This window comes from Scyliorhinus torazame, chromosome 2, assembly GCF_047496885.1.
Source record: "Scyliorhinus torazame isolate Kashiwa2021f chromosome 2, sScyTor2.1, whole genome shotgun sequence".
Lineage (NCBI taxonomy): Eukaryota > Metazoa > Chordata > Chondrichthyes > Carcharhiniformes > Scyliorhinidae > Scyliorhinus > Scyliorhinus torazame.
The window spans coordinates 377842212-377855196 of NC_092708.1; the positions used below are offsets into that span (position 1 = coordinate 377842212).

Genomic DNA, 12985 nt, shown 5'->3' on the forward strand with positions numbered 1-12985 from the left:
GGCTCAGTCATTGAGCATGTTCAAGACTGGGATTGGTAGGTTTCTAAACATTATAGACACCAGGGGATACAGGAATCGTGCAGGCCAATAGTGTTGATCAGCCATGATGGCACTGAATGGCGGAGGGGGTTTGATGGGCCGAATGGACTACCCCTGCTCCTATTTATGTTCTACCAGTGAGATTCCTGTTCAAATCACCAGCCCATCGATGGTTGATCATGTCACTATACATCGTCAACACTTAACCGCGTGTAATTCCAAAATAATCCTGTGTTACCCAAAATAAAATCTCACAAGGAAATAATTGGAAATGCAGGGAAAATATCTTATTTGTGAGAATTTAGCAGTTCAAGCACACCGAATCTTGGGGACTTTGGTTAAAACATTTTTTTCAAAGATTCACAGTGAACTGTACACAAATGTGACGGGACATCTCACTGACATCACTGGCCAATTGTGTTGCTGATTGTCCGTCTCGATAGGCAGCTTGGGACTGACTTTTGGATCCGTCTCTTTGTTATTTTAGCAATCCATGAGCATCATCCCGTTGGTCAGCGCCCTCTTCCACATGTAATATGTCGAACGGGGCGTCAGGGGGAAGTAACTGCTGAACTCTCGGAACGTCGGAAAGTTCTTCGACACGTAACGGCGTTGAAGGAAAAGCTTGGCCTTGGCTTTGGGGGACACTCCGTGTAAAGTGTCTACAACCAGCGGCCGCGTGATCAGCTCCCTGGGGGTTGTACAGTCCAATGATGTCAAGGGTGCCCTGTCCAATTGCGCCTCTGCCCATTGTGCACTGTCTTTGGGTTTGACCGGGACCGCCTCTTGCCGGAGCTTCCTCACCTTCACCCTCGGCCTCGTGGGTGCAGCTGAACCTTTCCACCGCAGGAAGGTTGAGGTGGGGATGGATGGGTACCTCACGCGGAAGGTGGACAAGGGAATCTGCCATTTCTGCGCTCGCCTCTTGGCTTCCTCTAGTTTCACCTTCTGCAAGTCGGAGTTGGGGCAGGTGGTCTTAATGCGGAGGAAGCCATCTGGGCCCCACGAGCTATTTCTTGTCCTGCCACTGGGTGCAAGCTGGCCGACTGAATCAGGGACGGTATCGGGCGCACCAACCTCAGGACTAACCGCCGTCGCGTTGCTGAAACCAGAAGCAGCCGTGTGGGTTTTCGGCCCGGCCCTGTTCATTGCTTCTCTCCTCCAGTTGTAATAGCTGGATCGGGAAATCCAGGGGTAGGTTTTCCTGAAGCTTTTGTAGGGTGGGCACATGTTGAGGAGGACACATTCCCTGAGGAAGTCTTTGGCATGTTGCTTTGATGGTGACCGCGGCCCATTGAAAGGCTTGGGCCCGCCGCTGCCACCGGCCACTTTAGAAAGGTCTGGGCCTTGGTTCTCGGTGCCCCCGGACAGCGGGGACCAGCTGTCACATCTCAGTGGTCCACTCAGGTCGAACTCCTGCTCCCCTGCGGGTTGGTGCACAGCCGTCCCATTGCCCGCCATCAGCATCTCGTGTTTCCAGGCATAGTACGTGGAACGGGAGATCTCGGGGAAGCGGCTTCGAAACTGTTGTAAGGGCAGAAAGTTGCCAACAGCGAAGGATTCCTGCAGGAAGTGCTTGGCCTCGTATCGCGTGGCTGCTTTCCGCCGATGCTCGTGGGACTGCTTTTTCCAGCGATAGAAAGTACTCTTGGTGATGCTGTACTTCTCTCGGAGCACAGAGTAGGAGATGTCCGGGTCCGTGTTCAGGAGTTCCAGGGTCTTCAGAGGCAGGAGGGACTCGGTTCCATCTAACCCTTGGCATCGGAGGTCTTGGACAGGAACAACCGGCGCAAAATACTGGGGCTTGAAGACGGCCTGGGATATCTGCTCCCCAGCCCACATGATGTGCAGAGTCTGCAGGTCCATCACTGGCGAGCGGGTTCTGGGTCGAATCAGGCGGTTGAAATACGGACGGATCTTCAGATTGCTCATGGGATAAATGGAGTAGACGTTACTCTGTAACACCGATGCCAGGGCGTAGACATGCCACATGTTGGTGAAGGTGCCCGGGAAGCAGGTCGCCTTGACGTCCGCATCAAAGATGGCTTCCAGGATGTCCATGGGCAGGTTCATCTTCTCGGCCGACTCCTCGGTGCACAGGGAGTATCTGGCGGCCTGCAGCATGACCTTGGAGTCAATCATGCCCTTCAGGTAGTACTGCTTGTGGAGGAGCATCTCCACCATCGTCCTCAGCTGCAGCTCCATGCTGAGGCTGGAGTCCCCCATCAGCAGCATGCTGGCTGCCTCGAACAGGTGGTTCCCCTCACCCTTGCAGGCCACCGGGACCATGCCCGCCGGAGCATCTTCGGGGTAGAGAGCCCGGGCCTTGGCATCCACTTCAGTTTCTGCGGAGAAGGTTCTCCTGGAGACCAGGGGTACGGGCAGGCTCGACAGCAGCTTATCCACATTGACTGTCACGGCTCGGAGGAAGTCAAACTCTGCACATTCAGTGGCTTCCTGCAGTTTACAGCGTAGGGCTTCTATTAGCTCAGTCCTTTGAGGCATTCCTGTGGCAGGGGTGGGTGGGATGGTGAGGGTGGGGAAATAAAACACAATTAATTCGTCATGCATGAAATTGAGACAATCATATCCGCTTAACTTTGTGACGTTCACTGTAATGTTGTTTGTCACAGGCTTCACACCAATCACTGAAGTCCCGGACGACCTGATCAGCCATTCCCTGTATCAACCAACTTCTGCCACTAGAGGCGGGATCCATGCCCATGGAAATTCCTCATGGAATGGATCCCGCATCCAATCATACTGACCTGCCTGTGTCTGTCAAATTTACAGTCCTACCAATGGAACGTGCAACCCTATTTAAAACATGTTATTATTAGTCCAAAGATGTGCAGGTTAGGTGGATTGGCCATGCTAAATTGTCCTTTTGTGTCCAAGACGTTAGCTGGGTTACGGGGTTAGGGTGGAGGCGTGGGCTTACTTCAGATGCTCTTTCCAAGGGCCAGTGCAGACTCTGAATGGCCTCCTTCTGCACTGTAAATTCTCTGATCTATGCACCCAAAACCAGGCAGCTGGGTGAGTGCCATCTTTACGTTTACCTTTATGTAAATTTATTGTAATGTGTACATTCATCAATGGTATTTTATAGATTATTTCATTCGTGAATGTAGGCATTTAGGATTGTGCAGGTAGACTTGTGTTTTTTTTCTGCTGAGGAAGACCCTTAAATTACAGCATTTATTTTAGATGTAGACATTTAGTTCACCTTGGAAGTTATTTCAGCTTGAAATGCCCATCTGCGGTACAGCATTTAAATTTGTACCTTGCTTTTTCCAGGCGAGAAATGTCACTATCTATGGACTGGTAGCCCAAGAACGACACTGTTACAGATACTGGAAGTTCTGACAGAGAGATATCGACCTGGAATGCCGGCTGAAATATTCCAGTCCTTCCCGGCGGCAGGTCCAGCTGCTGGTGGCACCCCCCCGCCCCCCTCCCCGGGGGGGGGCACCTTCACAGGTGGCAGGGGGTGCGGGGCATGCGTCGCCCCATAGACATCGGCAGGACTGGAAGACCCCCCCCCTGTCAGCCAATGGTGGGGTCACCTCGGCCGCCACAAGATGGGGGTGGGGGGGTCATTATCATTGCGCTCTCACAGAGGATCACCACAGTGCCCAGATGACCCATATGGGGTGATGTTAACCCAGGGCTAAACATTACCAGGGACACCGGGTATAACCCCACTGCTCTCCATTTGAAATCCTGTCATGGGATCTTTTACATCCAACCTGAGATTAGGGGGGGGTTGCAGACGGGGCCTTGGCTAACGTCTCGCCTGAAAGGTGGAACCTCCCTACAGTGCAGCATTCCCTCACTACTACATTGGAGGGTCAGCCTCTGATGCTGAACTTGAGCCTATAAAACCTTCTAACTCAGACATGGGCAGTGCCGTCTTTCCGATGCGGTGTCAAACCTGGGGGTCACCGACCTGCGGCTCATTAAGGATCCATGCACAGCTTCCACCCCCCATCGCTCAAACCCAATTTCATTCATTGTCAATTTATGGAAAATAGTTAGCCAATTAGGTTTCCATCATAAAATGAATATCAGACATCTGCAAATCACCTTGGTGATGGATGTTTCAACAGATATCAATGAAAACTTTTAAATCACAAAAAACATCAAATTCTATCATAACACTAGCTTGGTTCAAAATCATTACAAATTGCGTTTAGCCGAGTAGAATAATGCCATTTGTCATCACGTGAATGGTTTACATAGCCCCCACCCCCCCCACTCGTCAATCCCATGAGTCGCTCATAGACATAAGCACATTGGGGGAGGTGGGGGCACAGTGTTCTTTCCACTGGACTAATAATCCCGAGCCCCAGAGAATACTCTGGGGATCTGAGTTCGAAACCCAGCATGGCAAATGGGATTTGAATTCAATTTTTAAAATCTGGAATTCATAGCGAAGCAATTTTCATTAAAAAAACATCGGCTTCACTCAATCCCTTTAGGGGAAAGAGATCTGCTGCCCTTACGTGCAATGTGGTTGGTTCCTAACTGCCCTCTGAAAAGGCCGAGCAAGCCACTCAGTTCAAGGAGAATTCGGGACGGGCCATGCATTAAATGCTGGCCCAGCCAGAGACACCCATAAAACATAACCCTGACACTCAAATCCCGGAAAAGAATAGAAAAAACACGCACACCAATAAAGGAACTAACTGCGGCCCTCAAGTTGATTTATTCGAGAAATTATCTTATTATTCCTGTCAAATTAAGTTTGCATCATTGATCAGTAGCACTGTGCAGAACATTAAGGTGGGGACAGATTTTTTTTGAACCGATTAGCATTCGCATTTAATGTAACAATATGAATATTGTAAGGAATACAAAGGGTTAACAATTTGATGTTTATACTTCTCACCACCAGATGGAAATAAGGAGTAATCATATAAATATCATGTGACTCCTGGGATTCTGGGAGGTGTTTAGGCGTGAGAGAGATTAATAATAATAATCTTTATTAGTGTCATAAGTAGGCTTACATTAACACTGCAATGAAGTTACTGTGAAAATCGCCAAGTCGCCACACTCCAGCGCCTGTTCGGGTACACAGAGGGAGAATTCAGAATGTCCAATTCACCTCCCAACAAGTCTTTTGGGACTTGTGGGAGGAAACTGGAGCATCCGGAGGAAACCCACGCAGACACGGGGAGAACGTGCAGACTCCGCCCAGACAGTGACCCAAGCCGGGAATCGAACCTGTGACTCTGGTGCTGTGAAGCAACACTGCTAAAGTTGCATAGTGTAGAGTTCTGTAGTTAGAGATATCGTATAGTTTAATTTAATAACTTATACCTTGCAACTTGTTCGAATCTTATTTAAGTTGTGTAAATAAATCAGCTTTGTTAATTTACTTAGTTTGATGTTCTTCGTTCAACACTATGTTCGCAAGACATCCTGATTTACAGAACAGAGAACATCACATTTAAGTTGACAAAAACTGGCATCATCAGTGGGGTTGAAACGGCCGCAAAGAGAAAACAATCTAAGATGAGAACCGAATGGGCTGTTCCATTTACATTCCTTCCAAATCCAGCTGTCTGCCCTGTGTCTCATTCGCAATGAGAAATTCACCAAAAAAATGTAATCTCGGGGTGGGGCAACTGACCAGAAAGCCCATCACCTCTGCCGGAAATGTATCTCTCTTATTGTACAATACTGTTGGCATTTGAGTAACAGCATTGCAGCCCTTTAAGCACTTTTGACTGAAGATAAAAGTGTCTCTTCATGTTATTAGGGTTGCTGATTCCTGTGTTAAACTGAGACCCCGTCTTTTTTTTAATTTAGAATACCCAATTATTTTTTTCTAATTAAGGGGCAATTTAACATGGCCAATCCACTTAACTTGCAAATCTTTGGGTTGTGGGGGTGAAACCCACGCAGACACGGGGAGAACGTGCAAACTCCGCACGGACAGTGACCCGGGGCCGGGATTCGAACCCGGGTCCTCAGCGCCGTAGGCAGCAATGCTAACCACCGTGCTGCCCTCTGAGACCCCCATCTTGACCTCTCAGGTGATTCCACAGTAGCCAACACTCCCAACCTGGATCTGATCTATTCCAGGCTTTCACACCCCCAATTTTAAAAAAACCCAGCCTGTAGGCATTTATAGATAAGATCAGACACCACAGAGCTATTCCTCTGCAGAGTGCTCATTCAGGTTCCTTTTGTATTAGTGTTCAGTAGCACGGCTGATATACAGATCCTGTGTGGCCAGTGGCAGTTTAGTAGTACATGTGACAGATTAATTTGGACAGGATAACACTGGAGAGAGAAAAAAAGCAACTTCTCGCTGTCCGATGTTATGAAGATCAGAGATTTGGGATCAGGTATAGATGCTTGACAGTGAGAACACTAATGTAAAGTGAATCGTCACGTTCAGGTGCGATGGGAAGAGGAAACACTCCTTCCTCGCCCATATAGGAGTTAAAGCTGTCTAAAAATATTAAATTGGGGGGCAGCACGGTGGCGCAGTGGGTAGCACTGCAGTCTCATGGCGCCAAGGTCCCAGGTTTGATCCCGGCTCTGGGTCGCTGTCCGTGTGGGGTTTGCACATTCTCCCCGTGTTTGCATGGGTTTCGCCCCCACAACCCAAAGATGTGCAGGGTAGGTGGATTGAACACGCTAAATTGCCCCTTAATTGGAAAAAATGAATTGGGTACTCAATTTTTTTTAATATAAACATTAAATTGGTTAGATTGGTTGCTGACGCTGGTCAGCATTGTTCCCTTTTTAATCGCTGCAGTTGGAGCAGTAGCCCCAACCCAGACTAATGGGGCAAACGATTTCTCCCCCATTTTGTGTAAGGTTCCTCTGATAAAACCAAAAGCATCCATAAATTAACTTCCAAACTCACTCAAATCCCAATAACACTAATTCAGGCCGTGACAACTCCTGGTTTAGTCAAAATGCACTGTTTATTGCACATTGCTGCCATCTAGAAATGGAACATTAGAAAATTGCACTCCTGTTCACTTACATCTGTTTTGCCCTGAAATAATTGATCAGTAGAATCTGTGCCCTTCTACATTATAAGAGTGACAGGACTTCAGGACTTCATGGTAAATCCAGTTGATGTACAGCTATGATGCCCCTACAGTCAAATAGCATACCAACACTCAGGCAAAATTGTGCACTCAATATGCTAACTCATCCAGATCTCTGCCGCCCACATGCTGCCCCATAAGCCCCGATCGCCTTTGCCCAATGCCACTAGCTGACCCGTGTCTCCAAAACAGCAAAATATCCAAAGTGTTTCATAGGCAAATAATTGGACAGAAAATGAAAGGCGAATTAACACCAGTGACCAAGAGCTTGGTCAGAGGAATCGGTTTCAAGGAGCATCTTAAGGTGGACAGGCCGAGAGATGTGGGGACGGAATTTCAGAGGTAGGGCCGACCGCCAGCAGTGAGAGTAGGGCATGTGCAAATGGCAAGAGGGCTGTAAGATGATAGGGAAGCATAAAGAGAGTTGAACACTTGGATGAGAATTTTAAAATAATGTCGGTTAATGAGCACACTCTTGTGAAATATCTTGTCCTCTGTAGCATCGTCCATCCTGTCCCATTCCTAACCCACACAATCCTCGTCACAGAATAGAATCTGCAGGAGGCCATTCGGCCCATCGGGTCTGCACTGGCCCTCCGAAAGAGCGCCCCACCTAGGCCCTATCCCTGTAACCCTACCTAATCTTTGGACACTAAGGGCAATTTAGCATGACCAATCCACCTAACCTGCCCATCTTTGGACTGTGGGAGGACCATGGGGAGGCAGTGGTGTTGTAGTATTTCCCTCTACTAGTAATCCAGAGACCCAGAGGACTGCTCTGGGGACCCAGGCTCAAATCCCGCCACTGCAGATGGTGAAATTTGAATTCAATAAAAATCTGGAAATAAAAGTCTAATGATAACCGTGACACCATTGTCAATTGTTGTAAAAGACCATCTGGTTCACTAATGTCCTTTAGGGAAGAAAGTCTGCTGTCCTTGCCTGGTCTGACCTATATGTGACTCCAGACCCACATTAATGTGGTTGGCTCTTAACTACCCCTCAAGGGCAATAAATGCTGGCACAGCCACATCCCATAAATGAATAAAACAAAACTGGATAAAATAAAACTGGAGGAAACCCACGCAGACACGGGGAGAACCTGCAAACTCCAGTCGCCCGAGGTCGGAATCGAACCCAGGTCTCTGGCGCTATGAGGCAGCAGTGCTAACCATTGTGCCACCTATGATGTCCCACATTGGAGTTTCCCCAAGGAACTTCCTCCCTGAACCTTACTTAATATCTCTCCCAATTTTCCAAAGCACCCCAATTACTGCATTTCAGAAATCACCACAGCCTTCTCCCTCCCTCGTCCTTGTCCAGGAGCCTCCCAAATTCCCCTTCTCCTCTGGGGCTGCGGGATTGGAGATGTTAAACTGAAGGTGTTATAAGGTATGTAGACTGATCGTTTCTGGTTTGATATTGCCTTAGAGAAGCTAATGTAACATCTGGGAATTCATGTTTCCAACTAGGAGCAGATGGCGAAGTTTTTAGAATTAAGTTTCAGAGAAAGATTTTTTAAACACACAGAAACTCGACAACAATATAAAAGCAAAACATTGTGGGGGAGCTGGCTATCTGAAAGAACTCGACATTGTTGATGCGGGTTGGGATTAGCGGCACAGTTCCCAGGAATCATCCCCTCTCTCTCTCTCCCATTCTCCAGGAGTTTCGGAAACTTAACAAGTTTAAAAAGACAGTAAAAGTAACTGCAGCCGCACTCCACAATGTCCTCAGTCTTTGAAATGCCACAGTTGGGACAAATGATGAATTTTGAGTTCAAAGAGGAGCATTTTAGATCATTGCATGCATTTTTTTTTAAATCAAACGAGGGAATCTATGCAGGAGTTTATTTTTTAAAAGGCTGAGTGGGATGACCAGCTCTGGGGTGGATAAGGAGTAAACGCTACAATTGGGTGGGTGGAATATCTCCCCTCCACCCGGGCACATGCACCGAGTTCATCCCGATGCAAATTTCAAACACTTCCCTCAAGTTAAAACATTCCAGAGACACAAATGCATCTCTTCTGGAGATTCCGCAAAACAAGGGGAGCGTACATGATTTTTTTTTTAAAGACCAATTGTAAACGGTTGGCAGGGCAGTGTTTACCAGACACTCCACACTTTACCCCTTTGTTTAGTCACAATGTTTAAATTCTCCTCAACACCAACATTTTAGGATTGGTTGTTTGAGGGAGGAGGGAGGAGGGGGGGGGGGGGGGGGGGAGAAAATCACTAGTTATACTCACCACATAAATTTCAAGCGGGTTGGCTTCTGAATCACTTTTGTCTCCCTCCCTGCTGCTTGTCTGTAAGTTTGTAACTCAGGCCAGTACCAAATTGAGACTGAAGTGAAGTTTCCCAATTCTGGAGCCTGCCAGACTGAGGAGGGAATGAGAAAGAGATCAGAGCGGTGTCAAACCCCACCCCCACGAGGAAATAGTCAATCTGACCCCCCCCCCCCCCCCCCCGGGATGAAAGGAGTCGTCAGTCTGAAGATAGATCAATTCCAATGGTAGGTGATAATGAGGATTGTCCTTGATGCAGTCAGGGATTATACCATTATGTGCTTTTCATTCGCCTGGGGAGGGGGCTAGAGATTCTGAAACTGCTGGTACCAAGACTATAAAAGCTCCAAAACCCAATTAGACAAAAAAAAAGGGGGGGGCGGGCTTGGGGCAAGCACTGCCAGCCGCACCTGGCACACACCCTGCCCGGGTGGCACACCGTGCTGAGGTACTGCTAGACTGGCGAGGCCCATCAGCCTTCCCGGGGCCTGTGTTAATTACACAGGGCTCCACATGGGCTCAGCTGCTTGAGGAAGGACCACCCCTTCACCCAACCGCCTGCCTGCCATTGGGACAGATGATACTGCAGCCGTGCCAATGTCACAGGCAACCATGCATGCATGTTCACAGTGTTCTCCTGGACACTTGCCCCAGTGATGTCCTCAGCTAAGCCCCCCCCCCCTCCCCTGGGAGCAGAGCATATCTGCAATCCTGCCCTCTGGGGGGGGGCTAGCATGCAATCCATCCATTCCAATGACACGCCACATGTCGATTCCAACTCTGTACTAGTCTGATACAGGCAGAGGACCAGCCGTAGGTCTCGGAGATACAGAAACCTTGGCCACGCCGGTTCTACTCTGCTCCTTTCCATTGTGTGCCATCTTGTCCCGCAAGAGGGAAGAATGTCCGTGAGTGTGGGGAGTGAGGCTGCCCAAATTGATTAACTGAAGGTGTGGGGCAAGAGGTGGGTGTGAGGCACCGCTGGAATATAACAGTGACATAGAGTGGCTGGGTGTTCGGCCTGAGCTAAGGTGCTGGCGGATGGGCTGTGGTGTGTGAGAGGTTGGGGACAGGAGATACTTTCGAAGGTGAAATCACTGACCTTGACCACCCGTGTGAGGTCATTGACCTTTCTCCAGCTCTGCTGTCAGCTCCTTGATACCAGACTCCTTCACTGATCTCCTTGGCCACCTGCTCCCATTCCCATTGGAAGGGATAAACTGATGATGGCCCCCATAGACACTCTCCTCCCATTCATCAATGGGATGTGGGCCTCACTAGCTGGGCCAACATTTATTGCTTGTCCCTAATTGCCCTTGAACTGAGTGTTTTTTAAAATAAATTTAGAGTACCCAATTCATTTTTTCCAATCAAGGGGCTATTTAGCGTGGCCAATCCACCTACCCTGCACATCTCTGGGTTGTGGGGACGAAACTCACGCAAACACGGGCAGAATGTGCCAAACTCGACACGGACAGTGACCCAGAGCCGGGATTGAACCTGTGACCTCGGCGCCGTGAGGCTGCAGTGCTAACCCACTGTGCCACCGTGTTGCCCTCTGAGTGTTTTGCTAGGCCAGTTCAGAGGGCATTTCAGAGTCACCCACATTGCTGTAGGTCTGGAGTCACATGCAGGCCAGACCAGGTAAGGACGGCAGATTTCCTTCCCGAAAGGACATTAGTGAACCAGATGGTTTTTTACAACAGTAGACAATGGTTTCATGGATCTTAAATGATCTTTTAATTCAAGATTTTTATTGAATTCAAATTTCACCGTCTGCCATGGTGGGGTTTAAACCCGGTCCCAGAATATTACCCTGGATCCCTAGATTATTAGTGACAATCACCTCCCTGAAAAGCAGGCCGACTTGCCCTTGTCTGTGAACCTGGTTGCCCTCTACACTGGTTGTCTATTCTCATAGTTTCCAACTGCAGGACTAAGCAACAGTTTCCTTTAAAAGGCCCTTTGCAATTGCACTTTAAGAGGGACAGATTACCTTTAAGAGCTTTTAGAATTGAAAGTGATACAAAATTATTTCTGTTCATAAAGGTTTCAGCACAGACCGAAAGCGTTCAAGTTTTGGTCCATGTGCTGCATCTCAATACCTAATAGTCTATCTGACCTCAAAGTCTTAATGCCTAAAATTTTATTTATGTGAATTTTTTCCGAAAATTATATTTGCCACTTATTTTGACATAAAGCTGCAGGTTCCAAAACTCTCCATATACACTTCCAGGTGAGCTGTTACTGCCCCTATAGACCTCCAGGTGAGCTGTTACTGCCCTTATTTACCTCCAGGTCAGCTGTTTCCACCCAGAACATCTCCAGATGAGCTGTTACTGCCCCTATACACCTCCAGGTGAGCTGTTACTGCCCATATACACCTCCAGGTGTGTTGTTACTGCCAATATACACCTCCAGGTGTGCTGTTACTGCCCATATACACTTTCAGGTGAGCTGTTACTGCCCATATACACCTCCAGGTGAGCTGTTACTGCCCATATACACCTCCAGGTGAGCTGTTACTGCCGATATGCACCTCCAAGTGTGCTGTTACTGCCCATATACAACTCCAGGTCAGCTGTTACTGCCCATATACACCTCCAGATGAGCTGTTACTGCCCATATACACCTCCAGGTGAGCTGTTACTGCCCATATACACCTCCAGGTGAGCTGTTACTGCCACAATATAACTCCAGGTGTGCTGTTACTGCCCATCTACATCTCCAGGTGTGCTGTTACTGCCCATCTACAACTCCAGGTGAGCTGTTACTGCCCATCTACACCTCCAGGTGAGCTGTTACTGCCCATATACACCTCCAGGTGAGCTGTTACTGCCCATATACACCTCCAGATCAGCTGTACTGCCCATATACACCTCCAGGTGAGCTGTTAGTTAGTGCCCCTATACACCACCAAGTGAACTTTTACTGTCCATATACATCTCCAGGTGTGCTGTTACTGCCCATATAAGACCATAAGACATAGGAGTGGAAGTAAGGCCATTCGGCCCATCGAGTCCACTCCACCATTCAATCATGGCTGATTTCAACTCCATTTACCCGCGCTCTCTCCATAGCCCTTAATTCCTTGAGAAATCAAGAATTTATCAACTTCTGTCTTAAAGACACTCAACGTCCCGGCCTCCACTGCCCTCTGTGGCAATGAATTCCACATACCCACCACTCTCTGGCTGAAGAAATGTCTCCTCATCTCTGTTCTAAAGTGACTCCCTTTTATTCTAAGGCTGTGCCCCCGGGTCCTAGTCTCCCCTGCTAATGGAAACAACTTCCCTACATCCACCCTATCTAAGCCATTCATTATCTTGTAAGTTTCTATTAGATCTCCCCTCAACCTCCTAAACTCCAATGAATATAATCCCAGGATCCTCAGACGTTCATCGTATGTTAGGCCTACCATTCCTGGGATCATCCGTGTGAATCTCCGCTGGACCCGCTCCAGTGCCAGTATGTCCTTCCTGAGGTGTGGGGCCCAAAATTGCTCACAGTATTCTAAATGGGGCCTAACTAATGCTTTATAAAGCTTCAGAAGTACATCCCTGCTTTTATATTCCAAGCCTC

General features: G+C 48.2%; 1 protein-coding gene across 1 annotated transcript; it reads right to left on the reverse strand.

Moving 5' to 3' along the window:
- Positions 1–317: 317 nt before the first annotated feature.
- Positions 318–9479, reverse strand: vrtn (vertebrae development associated). Its single transcript, XM_072493449.1, has 2 exons — positions 9365–9479; positions 318–2546 (listed from the first exon to the last, which is right to left on the reverse strand). Exon 2 carries the CDS (start codon positions 2542–2544, stop codon positions 523–525), a length of 2022 nt encoding a protein of 673 aa, XP_072349550.1. The 5' UTR covers positions 2545–2546; positions 9365–9479; the 3' UTR covers positions 318–522.
- Positions 9480–12985: the final 3506 nt, after the last annotated feature.

Excerpts from the sequence above, each read along its gene's own strand:
- vrtn (XM_072493449.1), bottom strand. The coding sequence starts at position 2,544 with ATGCCTCAAAGGACTGAGCTAATAGAAGCCCTACGCTGTAAACTGCAG.